General features: G+C 36.5%; 1 protein-coding gene across 7 annotated transcripts in view; it reads left to right on the forward strand.

Annotated features, from left to right (window-relative positions):
- Positions 1–17773, forward strand: part of LOC143673273 (uncharacterized) — a 35680-nt gene that overhangs the window by 4391 nt on the left and 13516 nt on the right. For 2 of the 7 annotated variants that reach the window (XR_013170285.1, XM_077147591.1), the window contains exon 2: positions 219–357. Coding sequence is in view for 5 of the 7 variants with exons in the window: in XM_077147591.1 (XP_077003706.1) it covers positions 219–357 (139 nt within the window). In the remaining 2 variants the exon portion in view is untranslated. Of the gene's footprint in view, positions 1–218; positions 358–2087; positions 17004–17773 lie in introns of those variants that run through there. The other 5 variants (XR_013170286.1, XM_077147596.1, XM_077147594.1 and 2 more) reach the window with 4 other exon arrangements.

The following is a 17773-nucleotide window of genomic DNA, read 5'->3' on the forward strand; positions in this document are numbered from 1 at the left end:
ACATCCTCCTCCCCAGGGTCCCATGGCATGCCCCTGAGACAAGGTGCCTGAGTTGTGCCTGGAAGGTGGGTGACAGTGGGCTGGGGTGCAGGGTCCAGGGGCTGCCCTTTGCCAGGTTGGGGTACCCCCTTGTGGAGGATGTTTGTACAGGTGGGTCTGTGCACAGCTGTCTGGCATTTTCTGTGTCTAATGGTTTTTCACTTTTTTCTTCTTTCCAGCCAGCAAGCCTTCAGAAGAACTGGCTGCAGGAGTTTTATCAGGTGAGCTACTTCTCACAGCTGCTGCATACTCATGCCTCCCTACTCCTCTGGGCAGCAACTCCCAGCCCTGGTGGCTGGTTCTGGAGAGTCTCTGCTGGTAAGTGTTACTTCAGGGCTGTATGGCACGCAGAACAAAAGTGTAGATGAGCCCCTGGAGGCACCGGTGGGGATGCCACACTGAGAGGCCAAGGTCAACATGGTGTTTTATCTCCCAGCTGCCAGTGTTTTTGCTTGGGGGTGTTTGTGCTTGGGGTTGCTCTCCAAGGGGAGAAAGCCTCAGGTGGTGGAGACCCAGGCCCTTGTCTATTCAAGTACATCTGCCTGCAGTCCAGCCCTCCGCAGACTTATGGGTTCAGAGGTCGAGGTTGGAGGGGGAAGCAGGCCAGGCTTTCTGTGGGTCCGTGAGAGCTCTGGGGTAGAACTGGGATGTCATCCTGGCATTTCTCAACCTCATTTGACCCATTCCCCATGCTTTTCCCGTGCAGTCCTGTTCCACAATGGGGCAAGGTCACTGTTCTTGGGCAGCAGGTGGAGGGGTTCTCTGGAGGCCCATTTCATCTCCCCTCCATGCACACACCCAAGGCCCCCAGAGGCTGCCTTGGGTGTTGTGGCTCGTGAGTGTGGGCCTTGCATAGGTGTGAGAGTGGAGACACTATTGGAAACTCAGGGTGTCGGGTAAGGATGATGCAGGTGGAGGGGCAGGTGGTGTGAAGGCATGGCCTGGACCACTGTGGCTCTTGGAAGAACAGTGGTGACTGGCTGGGGATGGGGAGGGTACCCTATCCAGAGATGCAGGGCAGAGCAGTCAAGGCATGGGGCTGGGTTTGGAGCATCCGGCCAGCCCTCTCAGGCCATCGTGTCTTAGAGCTGAGGCAGGTGGTGCTCTGTGGAAGCTGTGCAGGTGGGATGACAGCAAGGCCACAGATAAGTTTGTGGCACACCTGTAGCAGCCAGGGCCACGGCTGAGGCAGTGCACCCACCGTGCATGGTGGGATGCTCTGGCTGGCCTTGCCAGGCACCTCAGAGGGTTGAGGGTGGAGGCTGAGTAGGGCACAGCAGGGCGAATTTCTGCTACATGGCAGTGCTGACACCTAGGAGCCAGTAGTGGGCTGAGGTGGAGGGAGGGCTAGCCTGAGGGGGAAGTCTGGGCAGGAGAGGCACTGGGCAGGAGCAGGCCAACAGGGGTCTTTGAGGCCTGGTAGGCTGGCGAGAGTCCTCAGGCTGTGTGACCAGAGCCCACCAAGCGGTGCAGCTCTCTCAGCTCCCTGCTTCCTGTCATTTTGGGTGAGAACAGATGCCATGTCAGGTGGCAGCTTTAGCTGAGTGCATTGGCTTTGAGGCTTCTCTCTCCTCCAGTTAGCTCAGATCTGATTGGCTTTGCCTGTGCTAGAACTTGAAAAATGGAAATCCAGCAGAAAATAAACTTAGGTTTGGTTTCTTTCACTCTGCAAAATGTTTTTGAGATTATTCCATGTCGTTGCCTTATCAATAGTTCACTCATTTTTACAGCTGAGCATGGCATGGGAATCCTGCAATCCATCCATTTTCCTGCTGATGGAAATATGGTAGTGTCCAATTTTGTCTGTCATGAGCAATACTGCTGTGACCATTCTTGTGGAAAGCCCTCTGTGGACCTGGCTTTCATGTACCTTTGATAAATTCCCAGGAATGAAATTGTCAGGGTATAGGGTTTGTCACTGTCAGGTTCATGTGTCCACTTGGCCAGGTGCTGGTACTTGTTTGTCTGGTTGGGCAAGTGTTGGCCTGTCTGTCGCTGTGAGGACATTTCTTAGAATTCAGTCACAATCACGTTGGCTGCATCCACAGCTGATTCCATTTGTAACCAGCCAAGGAAATGTCTCCTGCAATGAGTGATGGTTAATCTAATCACTGGAAGCCTTTTAAGGAGGATTCAGAAGAGACAGGCTCCCTTCCTGCTTCAGCTGGGGAGCCTCTCCTGTGGAGTTCTTCTAGACCCTCCATTGAAGTCCTCAGCTTCACAGCCTGCCCTACGGATTTTGGACTCTGCGTTCCCACAGTTACATGAGACAGTTTTAGAAATTTTCTATTTTCAGATATTTCCTGTTGATTCTGTTTACTAATCAAATGGCTTACTAGGTTTCAAAATAATACGCATGGAAAAATTATAAAAGTATGTATTTTAATTATATCAAGCAAAAGTGTGCAATTTTAGTTTAACAAAGCACTAGGAAGGATGGATGGAAGAAGGGAAGGAAAGAAGGAAGGGAGTGAGGAAGGCCAGGAAGGAGGGATAAGGCTAAATTTCCTTCCCTTTTTCAATTCCAAAGCATAGTTACAGAATCATTGCTTCCTACAATAGCCAGTCTCCAGTATAAACCCCCACAAGTCTCACCTGCAAGTACTCACACTCTTTTATAGGGTCCTTACACATTTTGCCAAGGCTGGTTTGTGTAACCAAATGTATCAATAGTGTATGATACAAAGTTGGTCAGGCACTTTGAGAGTAGGTGATAAGGACTAAAGCTTCCAATGTGGGTTCTCTCTCTTTCTCTCTTCTGTCTCTCTATTGCAGTCTCTCTCCTCTTTTTTATATCTTTTAATCAGGGGAAAACAAGATGCTGTGTAGGAAAAAACTCTTTAAAGTGGTCCATGCAATGACAACAACAATTTGACTGAGCTTGAAGCCCATTTTTCTTCCAAAATTCAGTCTTCAGAAGAAAGCATCCTCAACAATTTGACTGCAATCTCCTGAGGGATCCAGTCAGCTGAGGCACTCCTAAATTCCCAATCCTCAGAAGTTGTGGGAAATAAGATATTTTTGTTGATTTAAGATGTGAACTTTTATGGTAATTTGTTATGCAGCAAAATAAAACTAATACACTAACAGATTGTTTTTATAAATATAGCATATCATTAAAATGAAAACCTTACAAAGGTAGATTTATTTTAAGCAACCAAGTTTAAGTATTCAAGAGGAAAATAGTTCTTTAGCATTTGTAAATTAAGTAAAGTATATTCAAGGATAGGGCAACATGTTTGATATTAATGTTATTAGCATAATTGTTTTAAGAAGGAATGGTTATCTTGATATATATATATATCAAAAAATATTGCTAAAATTCAACAATCATTTCTTATTTTGAAAAGCTCAGTGCATACAGACTGGAGGAATATTTTTATAAGATGCTATAAATTTGTATTGAAACAACACCATAACCTTATTTTTGGTGACTCAACTGAGACATTTCCCCAAAATTTCAGAATAAGAAAAGAGCACCTTTTAATTTTAAGCTAAATTAAAATCAAGACATTGATATTAGGCATATTCTGTTTCTAGAATATCTAAAGAAAGGGAATATTCTCCTAGTGGGATGCTTAGCTCAGCAGTGAAGAATATTTACTTTGGTATAATAATACAGGGATTGCTTACTGATTTTCATGGACACATGTAAGACATTACTGTGATTATAATACACAAGTGAAGACATGTACAACTCCCAACATCCTTGACAATTTGTAAAAGGAAGAATGTAGCTTCCAGTAGGGAGGAGAAAAGGGGATTAAAAAAATTCTCATCTTACCCAGAGGGGAGTTTACATACTGAATAAAATATTTGAAAATGAAATGTAGGCAAGTTTTGGTTTGCTAAAGCTGTTGGAATGCAATATAGCAGAAATGGTCTCGTGTTTTCAGAGGGGATTTATTAAGTTACAAATTTACTGTTTTAAGACCATGAAAATGTCCAAATTAAGGCATCCAGAAAGAGATAGATTGACTCTGAGAAAACTCCTATAGTATCTGGGTTTTCTCTGTCACATTTGAAGGAACATCATGTCATGTGCTGCCCTTCTCTCCCAGCTTCTAGTTTCAGATGGCTCACTAAGTTCCTGTTTTCAGTGGCTTTCACCCTAAGAATCTATGGCTCCTCACTTAGCTTCTCCTGGATAGACTCTGGGTTTCATGTCTTAGCTTAGCATCTCCAAACACCTGTGTCTTGGGTTTGTCTCTCTGCTCTCTGTTTTAGGTCTGAACTCTAAGATTTCTGCCTGTTACTCTCTTCATACAGAGCTCCACAAAACGTATTAAGATTCCCCTTGAAAATGTAGAGCTGTGTTCCAGTAGCCATGTTTCTTGATGATGATTGAACAGTGATATAGCTTTCACAATGTGACTCTGATTGTGAAAACCTTGATTGTGATGCTCCTTTTTATCTACCATATCAACAGATGAGTAGAACATATGGAATAAAAATAAATAATAGGGGAAACAAATGTTAAAAAAAATTTAGTTTGAAATGCTAGTGATAAATGAAAGTGAGGGGTAAGGGGTATGGTATGTATAATCTTTTTTTTTCCTGTTATCATTTTATTTCTTTTTCTGTTGTCTTATTATTTCTTTTTCTAAATTGATGCAAATGTCCTAAGAAATTATGAATATGCAACTATGTAATGATATTAAGAATTGCTGATTATATATGTAGAATGGAATGATATGTTAATGTTTTTGTTTGTTGTTAATTTTTTAAATTAATAAATTAAAAAAAAAGATTCCCCTTGAATGGATCACATCTCTCTCTAATCAAAAGGTCCCAATCACAATCAGTGAGGGGAAAAGTATCTGCAGAGCCCCCTTCAGGGAATGGTGAGAACGGGGAGAAATTCAACTTCCCCAAGTTGAATTCTTGATATTCTCACAAGCAGTGTGGACAACCAAAGCTATAGGCTGAGACCCCAGTCTTGGGGTTTGTTCATATTAAACTTAACCCTGCAAAGGATAGGTCAAGTTCACTTAAAATTTAGGCCCAAGAGTCACTTCCAAGAGAGCCTCTTTTGTTGCTCAGATGTGGCCTCTCTCTCCAGCCAACACAACAAGCAGTCTCACCACCCTACCCCTCTCTGCATGGGACATGACTCCCAGGGGTATGGACCTTCCTGGCAACGTGGGACAGAGATCTTGGAATGAGCTGAGACTCAGCATCATGGGATTGAGAAAACCTTCTAGACCAAAAGGGGGAAGAGTGATATAAGACAAAGTGTCAATGGCTGAGAGATTCTAAACAGAGTTGATAGGTTATCCTGGAGGTTATTCTTATGTATCAAGTAGATATCATCTTGTTATTCAAGGCATAACTGAGAGGCTGGAGGGAACTGCCTGAAAATGTAGAGCTGTGTTCCAGCAGCCATGTTTCTTGAGGATGATTGAATAATGATACAGCTGTCACAATGTGACTGTGTGATTGTGAAAACCTTGCGTCTGATGCTCCTTTTATCTACCTTGTCAACAAAGGAGTAGAACATATGGAATAAAAATAAATAATAGGGGGAACATATGCTAAAATAAATTTAGTTTGAAATGCTAGTGATCAATGAAAGCGAGGGGTAAGGGGTATGGTAGGTATAGTCTTTTTTTTTCTTTCCTGTGTTCATTTTATTTCTTTTTCTATTGTCTTTTTATTTCTTTTTATGAATTAATGCAAATGATCTAAGAAATGATGAATATGCACCTAAGTGATGATATTGTGAATTACTGATTATGTATGTTGATGTTTTGTTTTGTTTCTTAATTTTTAAATTAATAAATAAATTTTTAAAAAAGGTCCCAATCACAATTGAGTGGGTTACATCTCCTGTGGAAACATCCTAATCAAAAGGTCCCACCCAACAATAGGTCTGCTCCTACAAGATTGCGTTAGAATTACATGGCTTTCCTGGGGTACATAAAGCTTTCAAACCAGTATAAGGTGTAAGCATATTAATTAAAGGAACACAGTTCACTAATGTTAGGAGAAAAAATAATGTTATAGCCAACAACCTTTAAGAGGAAGAAGAAAGGGGAAACTATAGGTAAAATAAATTGTCATACAGCACAGAGGGACAACAGTAGCTACTGTCCAAAGTTGATGGTTAAAGAAATAGAGGAATTGTTATTTTATTTAGGAATATGGTGAGAACAATTAGAATCAGAATAGTGGACCAGTGATTGTTTGGGCAAGAAGACTGTAGGGAGGACTAAGGGAAACAGTTTCAAATCCTTGACTCATTGGAATGACTTCATGTGTTATCACTTTTATGAATTAGTTTGATGTAAAGTAATTACAGTCTGTTTTAAAAGCATCATAAATTGAAATACCATGCAATAAGTCAATAAAAAGTAGTCTGATGTATGAAAAAAGTTGTTTAAAATCCTCAACACTTAGGAAAACCTCTAACAAAAGAAAAATAATAAAGGTATATTTAGGCATGTCTGAAAAATTGTATGGATCACAAAATGAATATATGAAATCACTCAGGTTTACATTAATCAAGCATTATGAATTACAATAGAATGCTTTTACCCTAACATATTAAAAATGTTTAGGATGATTGGTATGGCACTTTGGAGTTGTGTGTTCCAAACACACAAAATTAAAATTTAAATATTCTTAAATTTAATACTTTTGGGTGGGTGTGGGTCATTGTAAATAAGATCTCTTCAAGATGTTGCTTCAGTTAAAGTGTGGCACAAAAGATTGGGCCTTAATCTGGATTACTGGAGTGCTTTATCAGCAGAGAGAAAGTCAGACAGGAAAAAGCCCCAGAAGGAGCAGCCAGAAGCTGCAAGTCACTAGAAACCAAAAGAGAAAGGAAAAGCCAAGAGAGGCTGCCATGTGCACTGCCATGTGCCAGAAACACCAAGGACCAAGGATCCCTGGCAACCAGCCCCAGTTTTTCAGGAGAAAGCTTCACCTTGATAATACCTTGATATTGGACTTTCTCCTAACCTCAAAACTCTATGCCAATAAATCCTCACTGTTTAAACCAACTGCATTAGCAATGAGGAAATTAAGACAAATGGTTAAAAACCATTTTTTTCCAGACAATGAGTATAAAAGAACGCTTTCATTTTCAGTTGGGAATTTAAATGGATAAAGACCTTCTAGAAGTCAATATGAACTATAAAACCTTAACCTCATGTGTCCCATAGATACATCTGTTCCATTTCTCTGGGCTGTTCGTTGTGATAAAATTTTGCACTTGACAAGGGTTTATCTACAAGAATGTTTTTGGCTTCTAAAATAGGTATGGCAACTGTGTAAATATTCACAAGTATGAGATTTAATGCATAAACTACAGCTCATCCACACAGTGGAAAGTAGCCATCAAACAGCAGATTGTAGGAAACATTTAATTACACATAACATGTTAATAGTTTCTTAAGTGAAAAAACAGACTATAAAACAAATGCCCCTTGTCATCTCCCAATTTGTTTTCATTTCTTGTTTTTTACAAAACAGATAGAGTAAATTAAAAAGTAAATATAGTAAAATGGCTGTATCAGGACATTGGAAATGTGTTTATTTTCTTCACTTTAGATAATTATGTGTTGCAGTTATCTAAAGTGAACAAAGAACAGATACACCCCACCCAAAATTGAGAAAGACTAAATGAAATTGTCTAAAGAAATCACTTTAAGAAACTCTCTTTAAGCTCAGGAAGGAGGGGGCAAAAAACTCATAAAGAAATCTTGGTATTATTGACTGTTTTCCTTGGTAGCAAAATGAGAACACTTTTACCTTTCTCAGAAAATAGAGAAATTAATATTCTCATACCTGTGGGAAAATGTATACTAATCACAGACCACTTATTAGCTTTTTCTTTAATAAATTACTTGGGAAAATATGAGACTTAATGATAAGTACTTTAATTCTTTCTTTTCTATAAAAAATGCAATCACTGCTGTGTATTGAATTGAAATTTCTGGAGATAAGTCAATATAGAACAAACCAGTAGGTGATGGGAAATGGAACATATGATTTGCTTTTTTATGGAGAAAGTATATGTCTTTAGTTGTTTCTTTTCCTTTGATTTAAATCTATGCTAAGAATAAAATAGGTATTTATCTGCATGCTTACCAGTTTTAGAAACAGAACTGTCTCCAAGAGCTGAGATGCATTCAAGCTCGATAGGCCACCTGCCATCCACAAACATCACCTCCATACCACAGAGATAATGATGAAATGATACTCATTTTTATTTTGTTTCCAACATCCATCCCACAGTCCAGTATGAAAAGAAATTGCCCTGCTAACACCATACGCAAAGGACCTTCCTTTCAACTATGAGGTCTGGGTTCTGGATCTTTTTGAAGTGAGTGACTGAACCACACTTCTTCCCTTCTTGTTTTCCTCAGTCTAGTTCCCTCTGGTCTTCCAGATTTTTCTGTATTCTCTTCCCCATTAATTATTGGGGCTTCTTTTTTACTTGTAAGTTACCAAAGGATCCACCCTCTTCCAAGCTGGAATTCCATGATTAATAAAGTATTATTTGAATTCTAAAATCTCCGCTGGATACTCTCTACACTTCTGTACTTAACTAAACCTTGGCTTTATTCTAAGGATACAGATAACTCCATCAGAAGCTGAATGCTGAAAAAAAAGTTACACAAATGGGAAGATTGGCATCACTGATAATACAAAATATCACAATTTCTAATATGCTGCATATTCAAACTAATACTCTAACAATCTTTCCATGCTGGCCTAATTTTCCAGCCCCATTTCCCACCCCACCCCATGCAACACATACCTCAAAGCTTCTTCAGTCTTCTCAAATCTCTAGCATTTTCTTTCTTTTTTCTTTCATTCTTCCTTCCTTCCTTCTTTCTAGTATTCATCATCCCAAACTCTGATTTATAATATTAGTCCCAGCAGGTGATTTCATTTCTACAAAAATCAATAATAGTGGTAGATGATATATCATAAGCTTTCTCAACTTCTCTTTCTTTAAAAGAAAGCAGGTTTCTTGCTTTCTATCTAAAGGCAATCTTTCCCCATTTTCTCCTTTACCTCTGTCTCCTTTCTCAAGATTTTCATATATTCAGTTCTACATTAATATCTACCATTTATTAATTAATTCAATAATTTATTTGTTGAATATTAATGGACAACTGTTATGTACCAGACTCTGTTCCTCAATCATTTCCTTTGGCATTTAAACCCATAGGAAATCCTCCCATGAAATAAATACCCTCCCTTAAACTCATCACATATCAAAGCACTGTCTCTTTCCTACTCTCACAATCACACCTCTGAAGAATTGCCCCTTTTGTTGAGGATAGTTCTTCTCTACTTCTGCATCTTCAGCCAGGAAGTGGGGGTATGTGTGTTGTTACTTCCTCACTAGGAGGAAGAAATACAAATGCTAAAAGGCACATGAAAATTACTCAACATCATCAGCTATTAACTGGTATAGTATATCAAAATCACAGTGAGGTGTCATCTGATACCCATTAGAATGGACATTAAATAAAAAAACAAACAGAAAATGACAAGTGCTGGAGAGGATGTGGATAAAGAGGTACACTTATCCATTGTTGGTGGGAATGTAAAATGATGCAACTGCTCTGGAAGGCAGTTTGGTGGTTCCTCAGGAAGCTAAGTATAGAATTGCTGTATTATCCAGCCATCCCATTACTAGGTATATAGTTAAAGGAACTGAAGGCAAGAATACAAATGGACATTTGCACACCAGTGTTTATAGCAGCATTATTTATGATTGTCAAGAAATGGAAATAGCCCAAATGTCTATCAACAGATGAGTGGCTAACTAAGCTGTGGTATATACATACAATGGAATATTACACAGCTGTAAGACAGAATAAAGTCATAAAGCATGTAATAATGTGGATGACCTTGAGGCCATTATGCTGAGTGAAAGTAGCCAGATACAAAAGGACAAACACTGTATGGTCTCATTAATATAAATTAACATTGAGAGTTGAATTTAAGAACACAGGTTATGAGGAGATAGAAAAATGGTAGAGATTGGGGATTTTGTGCTGAAGGAATACAGATTGCACAACAAGATTGATTGTAACACTTCAGAAATTGATGATAGCACAATACTACCTGACTGTGGCACAGTAATATAAGTACACTGAATAAAGCTGAAAAAATTATTCATTTTCTTTTATTCTTTGGGATAATATTATGAATAGAATTTGCAGTAGTTTTAAGCCATTATGTAACTCTGAAAGGGCAATGTTCTTTTAATCCACTGCAGTAGGTGAAGGCCTTTGAGGTGGAACATTTTTGCTTACGTTATTTCAATTAAGATGTGACCCCACTCGTTCAAAGTAGGTTTTAATCAGCTTATGGGAGTCCTTTATGAGAGGCTAAAACACCCACAGAAGTGAAAACATGAAATTGAGAGAAGGTCATGAAAGAACCCGTAGAGAAGCTGAAAGGCAAGGACAAACCCAAATAAGATGAGAAACATCAGCTAAAAGAGAGAAACTCAGGAGAAAACGACAAGCAGATATTGGCCATGTGCATTCCCATTTGACAGAGAAGTCCAGGAAGCTAGCCTATCTTCAGAGTTCAGGTATTGTCCTGTTCAAGTCTTGAGTTAGGACATTTTCCAGTTTAAGAACTGTAAATTGTAAGCTAATAAATCTCCATTATAAGGGCCACCCATTTCTGGTATATTGCATTCCAACAGCTTTAGCTACCTGAAACAGATTCTGATATCAAGAAGTGGAGTGTGGGCAGGCCACGGTGGCTTACCAGTCAAGAATGCTTGCCTGCGATGCCAGAAGACCCGGGTTCGATTCCTGGTGCCTGCCCATGTGAAAAAAAAATAGAAGTGGAGTGTGATTTGCAAATACCAAAAATGCTGGGACAACTTTATAAATGAATACATGGAAAATTCTGGAAAAATTGTGAGAAACTTGTTAGAAAAGGCCTAGATTGCTTTGGAGAGACTGTACATAAAAATATGAACATTAAAGGTACATCCAATGAGGCTTTGGACAGAAATCATGATTGTATAGTTGCATATTGGAAGAAAAGTGACCCTTATTTTAAAGTGGTAGAGAATTTGCAAAATTGATTCTTGATGTCTCTTGGAGGTAGAATTTGAAAATGATGAACTTGGATTTTTAGCTGAAGAGACTTCCAGATTAAAGGTTGAAAGTATGGCCTGGCTTTTCCTTGTAGCTCATAGTAAAATGTGTGAGGAAAGGGATAAGCTGCGACCTGAACTCTTGACTACAAAGAAACCAGAAGTTGATGGCCTGGAAAGTTCTGAGATTCTAGAAAGTGAGTCAGCAGAGAATAGAGCCCTACATGAGAACTTAACTGAACATGGAACCAGCAATTTCAATGTGAATGAGGATTGGAAATGTAGTTATCCAGGAAGGATTTGTGGAAAGTTCTATTGTCTGTCAATTGGGATCCCTGTATGGTACATGTGAAACCAAAAAGTATTTTTGCAAGATCTGTATGAATTGAACCACTGCCATCCAGGAACAAAAGGGAAGAAAATGGACAAATTGTAGGAAAAATGACTTCAGACAGAGAACCGTGGAAGCTAAGTCTGAAACAGACGTCCTGGGCCTGGAGAGTGGGCCCATCCATTTATGTGGAAAGGGTGAGTTTGCTCTTGAGCTCTCAGAAAGCACGCCTTACATATTTAGGAAGAATTCTTCTGCCCCAAGCTTCATATATGGTGCAGTATATTACCTGGGGATTGAGGAGAGTCTGGCTGCCACCCCACTGTTCTAAGGGAATTGAGCCTGTGCTCCAGAGATAGCAGAGTCTGGCCTCCGTTCTAATACTTAGGGAGGGTGGGGTCTAGAGTTCAGCTGCTGCTCTGAAGCTTGAAGAAGATGTAGCCAAGACAGTAAATTTTGGTGGAAGGAGTAATCTAGGAAGTATGGTGAGGTGTAGGATAGCAATTACCAGGACTCTATAGTAAAAAAAAAAAATAACATGATCCCCAATTGGGAGGAGGTATAATATACCTGGAAGAGCACAGAGTAAGATGGAAAAGTCAAAGACAACTTGAGGAGGTAAGCTAGGGCAGACTTCAGAAGGGTTTATCTTTAACAGTAATAATTTCAATTACATAGCATTGTTTAGAGGATTAAATGAGAAATTTGCTATAAAGTATATTATTATTAATAAAAATATAAAAATCAACCTGATAAGATTTTAATGAGGAATATACCTATTAAAGTAAATCAGAAACTTACTTCTAAGCCAGATTAACCGATTATAAAATACAGCAAAGTTAAATCCCCTCCAAAAAGCAAACTTCACAACAAACATAAAAATAAAAGTCCACAAAATGTGTGATATCTGAAATGAGGCATTATCACGCTAAAAATGGACATAAAGGATGGAAATATAAACATTGTAAACATGTAGATTTTACTCAAAATAATTAACAGATTTAAGGAAATCTCAATATGAACTAGCAGTTTGATTATTCTCATACTGCTTCTGGTGTTTCTGACAATTCTAAGAAAAGAGAATTACACTTTTCTTAGAATTATTCTTAGAAATTTCTTAGAAAAATTAAAATGTCTCTATCCTCACTAAAAGAAAAAGCTAAGGTACAAACAGCTTCCTGTGTCCAAATCTACTTAAATGCATTAGGACGTAAATAAACATGACATTTCAGCTATAATGGAGTCTGTATCTAACATGCTGTAACATTTTTTCCCTTTTCATATGTGTATTTATTCCATTTCCATTATGTATAGCATAAATAGGCTTCAGACCATGTGTGGCATCTTATTTCTGGTATGCTTCCTTGGTTCACTTTCTTGGTTTTACTTGTATTTCTATGTATAACTAATTATGTTATTATGTGTTGTTATGTATTTGAAAGCTCATCACTTTTGTCTTTTGGTTACTTTTATAGTTCTAGTAATATACTTAAATGTCTACTTATTCCATTTTTATACCTTTCTGCACTATTCCATCCAAAAAAAGAAAACTAATGCATTACATTTTATCACCTTGCTTGTGTTACATTGGATTTGTTTTTTGTTTTATTATTTATCTTGGAATTTTGGAAAGCAAATCTTTAAACATAATTACTTTAATGATATATGTATACTTTTATCTCTAGTAAAAGATTAATCAGTTTTAAATTGTGAATGAATTGCTTCCTAAGAAAGGTACTGGATTTGTGGAGATACAGAAGAAAAGAAAGCTTGTATATATTGGTGGGTGGGGTAGTCATTTTTAAAAATTCCCAGATCTCTCTCCAACCCCTGCAATCTCCTTTGCTATACAGTATTACTATTTCCACATTGGCATTATTTGTAACATTTATATTCTATCTTAATGATATTTACATTTATTTAGTCATATTTAGAAATAGTTCATGTGTTATTAGTAAATGAACCTAAGACCCACCATAAATCTTTCTAACATAGTTTCTTTATTCAATTTGGAGCACTGAAGTTTGTCTTCAGTTTTCTTATGAAATACATAGTTACACTTCCCAAAATATCACACATTTGACTTTCCTTCTCCTCTTCATTGAAACTTGCAGAATGAAAAAACTTTTTAGAATATATTACACTAAAACATTGATAAATATTGCTCTATTTTTTCTATCATTTAACATTCTTAAAATTCAGAGATCACAATGATATTTACCTCCATGTAAATGACTATGTTTTTGCCCAGATTTCTAGGGTTTTCTAAATTTCATTTGATTTATTTTATTATTGTAGCTGTATTTTTCACCATGGGAATCACAATTCATAATTTTGTCTGCCACATATTTTTTGAGGAAAATATTTTCTGAGGAAAATAAAAAGTCAGTGGCTCAATATTAATCTGTTTTTGTCTTATATTACTACTTTACCAATTATATATATAATTTGGGTTTTATTTCACAGAAATGTATTTTATTACATTTATATTTCAAGGAAAACAATTTTCATCATGTTTTTATTATATACTGTGGTATAACATTTCTATTGTGCACTTGCTGTGTTATTCTTATGTGTCATTCTTCCTTTTTACTTTTCATGTACGATTTTAGTGAAAGTATTTTACATTTTAAAGAAATGTGTTCTGTTTTATCACTCAGTGACTTTCAATTTAAAAAACTGGTTTTCAATTGTATTGAAAGCCCTTTAGACCTTTTATATGCAGTGCACAGGTTTTCATAGTACAACAATTATTGTTTTACAGTCCTTTATTTAGTTATTGCATGCTTGAGGGGAAAAAACATGGTTGTTTTTAATCTTCTATTTCATTGTTAAAGACAAAAATCTCATTTTAAAATCTGTTTTCTCCATTGTAAACATTTTTGATATCTTTAATGTCCTCCATTTGTAGTTATATATTATATGCAATTTATTGCAGACTGAAAAATAATGTTTTTTATCTTAATTCTTTCAGATTTTCTTTTATCACTATCTTATCTCCTAGACTAGCATAGGGATGGGAATACACCAGATGCTCACTGAGCATTTGTGGAGTGAATAAATAAAGTTATTTTATCATATTAAATCAATTGCTTAATTGTGTTCATTTGTAAACTAAAAGTGTCAACTGAAAAAAAGTGATAGCTCAATTAATTTACTAAAATAAGAGAAGTATTTTTTCAGTCCCTATAGTTTCACAAATTTTGACCAGCAGGTAAATGTTAGCAAGTTTATAATTCCCCAGAGGTTTCCTGTGCTCCTTATTCTCTTTTCCTAAATGGAAATAAAATAGTAGTTGCACCCTTCTGACCCACCACCTGATGTCTACACTATACCATGTATTTGATTGGGAAGTCAGGCTGGGTGGAGAAGCCTGAGGTGAGACCTCAAATCCAGGTGAAGCCCATGGAGGCAGGGTTAGATTTTGCTCAACTCTGCTACTGAGCTGATTCCCATCACAGGTAAATAGCTTATAATTCTGAAATGAAAAGTTTAAAAATTGAAGATAGAAAGTTTCAGAATTTCATAAATTCAGAAGCCATACAATTTTCCTGAACTTGAAAGGCATTTGTATCGTGTTCTGTAGAACTTCATATAGCAGGATGCATTTTTAGATGCCTAGTCTCAGGTTTGCTATAAATTAATTGCAGAATTTGTATGTTAAAACACACACTGACACCCTCAAATAACTGACATTTTAAAAATGTTTTTTATTGTAAAATATAACATATATGCAAAGCAAAGAAAGAAAGAAACGATTTTAAAAGCATACTTGAACAAGTATTTACTGAACAGATCCCAGAGTTTGTAGTGTGCTACCATTCCAAAAACTCAGATTTTTCCTTCTACTTGCTCCAACACTGAAGGCTAAAAGACACATAAATATAGTGATTCAGCAGTCATATTTGCTTGTTAAATCCTATTTTCTCTGTTGTATATGACTCAAGAACACCTAGGGCTCAAACTGAAACTCTATAAAGGTTTTACTGCACTGTTTTCTTTCCTGGAATCTGTAATTCCTGGAAGGTTTCTAGGTCAGTAAATACTGAAACCCAGAGGGACCACCATCTCCAAGATTACTGATTTATTACCCCCTCCTATCCCTTATGTGGACACCCCTCCTCAACATGAAAAAGTCAGAACAGGCATTCCTTAAAAATCCCTAAATATTGAGAGAGGGGTCAGAGGAGGAGGAGTAGAAGGTATAACAGACATGATAACTGACTTTATAATTGTTTAGCTAAAAAATTTTATTATGCACTATTTCATTTCTCATATCATAGCAGTGAATTTTAAACCCACTCATACTGAAAGACATGAAGATGTATTTAGCAAACTGTATGTTTAAAAATGACCCTAAAGGGGAGGGGTGGGAGGTATGGTATGAAGAAAAAAATATGACCCTAAAGTTTGATTATTTCATATATGTGACATATTATATCCCCTAGTCAAAAACAACCTATGAAGCTATGACCCATTTAGAGCTAACAACTACATATTAATCTATTAAATACTATTTTAAGAAAACACTAGAAGTTTCTAGTACCATAATCCAGAACAAATATAATTAAGAAAAAGAGAGAGATTGGGTTAATTTGGCCATAACCATGGGAATGGAAGGCATGGCTCCAGACATGATTCTAGCAGAATGCTCACTCTTGGAAAGTACTAGCAGAAAAATTGCACTGCAGGTCATTGAACTGAAAAGGTATTACTCAGAAAAATACTTTCAAAATTTAGTTCCTAGTTAGGAATAAATTTTATATCCTATTATGCACTAAAAATATTCAAATTAAGTATTTTGATATAAAAAATGAACTATATCAAAAAGAAAAACTAGATAAAAGTATGAATACAGATGTACCTAAACTCTGAATTAAGACAATGAAGAAATGCTATGGAAAATAAATTAGAGTTTGAATAAAGGAAAAATACTCTCTAAAGAGAAGAAAAAGACATAAACCATATTGAGTTTTTTTAATGGGGGATTTATGTGGGCCACATAAAAATCAAAGGCTTAAATTCTTTAATATATAAGTTCTTGTGAATTAATCATAAGATAAGCATATCAATAAAAAAAGAAACTTGGCACAAGGAAACATATTACTGAAGAATTTGAAGAAGAACAGTAAATACAAAAGAATATATTAATGATCAAAGTACAGGTTAAAGCTATAATGGGTTCCCCTCTTTGATTTACTGAAATGCAGAGAAGATAAAGGAATGCTTATCAGTGGTGTTACAGTAAAGTAGAAAAGATGCTCCCAAATACTGCCATTGTGGTATATGGCTATGTTAGATCTTTGATGGATAATTGGCTGAACAACTAATCAAAAAGGTACACTTTTTAGAATGTAAAATATACTCATAGATATGTGAGTTTTTCAAGTAGCTATTCATTTCAGTGTCTATTTAGATTAGCAAAAATAGTGGAACCCTACATTCAAAATAAGAGGAAAATTATTACATAAGGTTTACTAAGAAGGAATATTATGAAACTTTTAAAAATATTCAAAAGAGGAGTCTTTTAAAATGTGTTTTAACACAAGATGGCACTCAAATAAATAACATTTAAACAAATTTAATATTTAGGTAAATTTAGAGGAATATACAGCCTGATTCCAACTGTATAGGTTATATATTGTTTAATGTAATATATGCTATGCACTATATCTACATGAGTATATACCTTATTTATTAACCAAAACGTACTGAAAATAAGAAACCAATACGGATTATATATTTATAATCCGTATTAAATGTGATGATGGGATTACAAATAACTTTTATTTCTTTCATATATCTTAAATTACCTATTGTGTTCATAAAATGAATTTATAAAATGAAAAAGATAAATCTTTAAAAGCATTTCAGTCTAATTTTAATTCACAACTTGTCACATAACACCACTAGCATGGATTTATTATTTCATTATATATGGGAAACCTGAACCCATGACATATTTTTAACTTAAAAAAGTTAAACTAATAAATGTATGTGTATACTTAACAAAGTAAAGCATTTTATAATTGAAATACTCTTAAAATTTGAAAACAAGATGCCCTAGGTTAAATAATATAGCTCTCCAAAGCTGAGTGTGCTGATTTGGGGCTGCTTTTGAGTGAAATGCAAAAGCAACTTCCTAAAACCCCTAGGTGGGAACACTGCTGTTTTTATGGCCTGTGATTAGATGACTGAACTATCTCAGTGGGGAACACCCCCCTGCCCCCCACCCCAACCCACTGTTTTTCTTTGGTGTAGGGGTTTTAAAAGTTCTGGAATAGAGGCATCTGCCAGCCTTACACTAACATTTAAATTAT

This window comes from Tamandua tetradactyla, unplaced genomic scaffold (assembly GCF_023851605.1).
Source record: "Tamandua tetradactyla isolate mTamTet1 unplaced genomic scaffold, mTamTet1.pri scaffold_73_ctg1, whole genome shotgun sequence".
Classification (NCBI taxonomy): domain Eukaryota; kingdom Metazoa; phylum Chordata; class Mammalia; order Pilosa; family Myrmecophagidae; genus Tamandua; species Tamandua tetradactyla.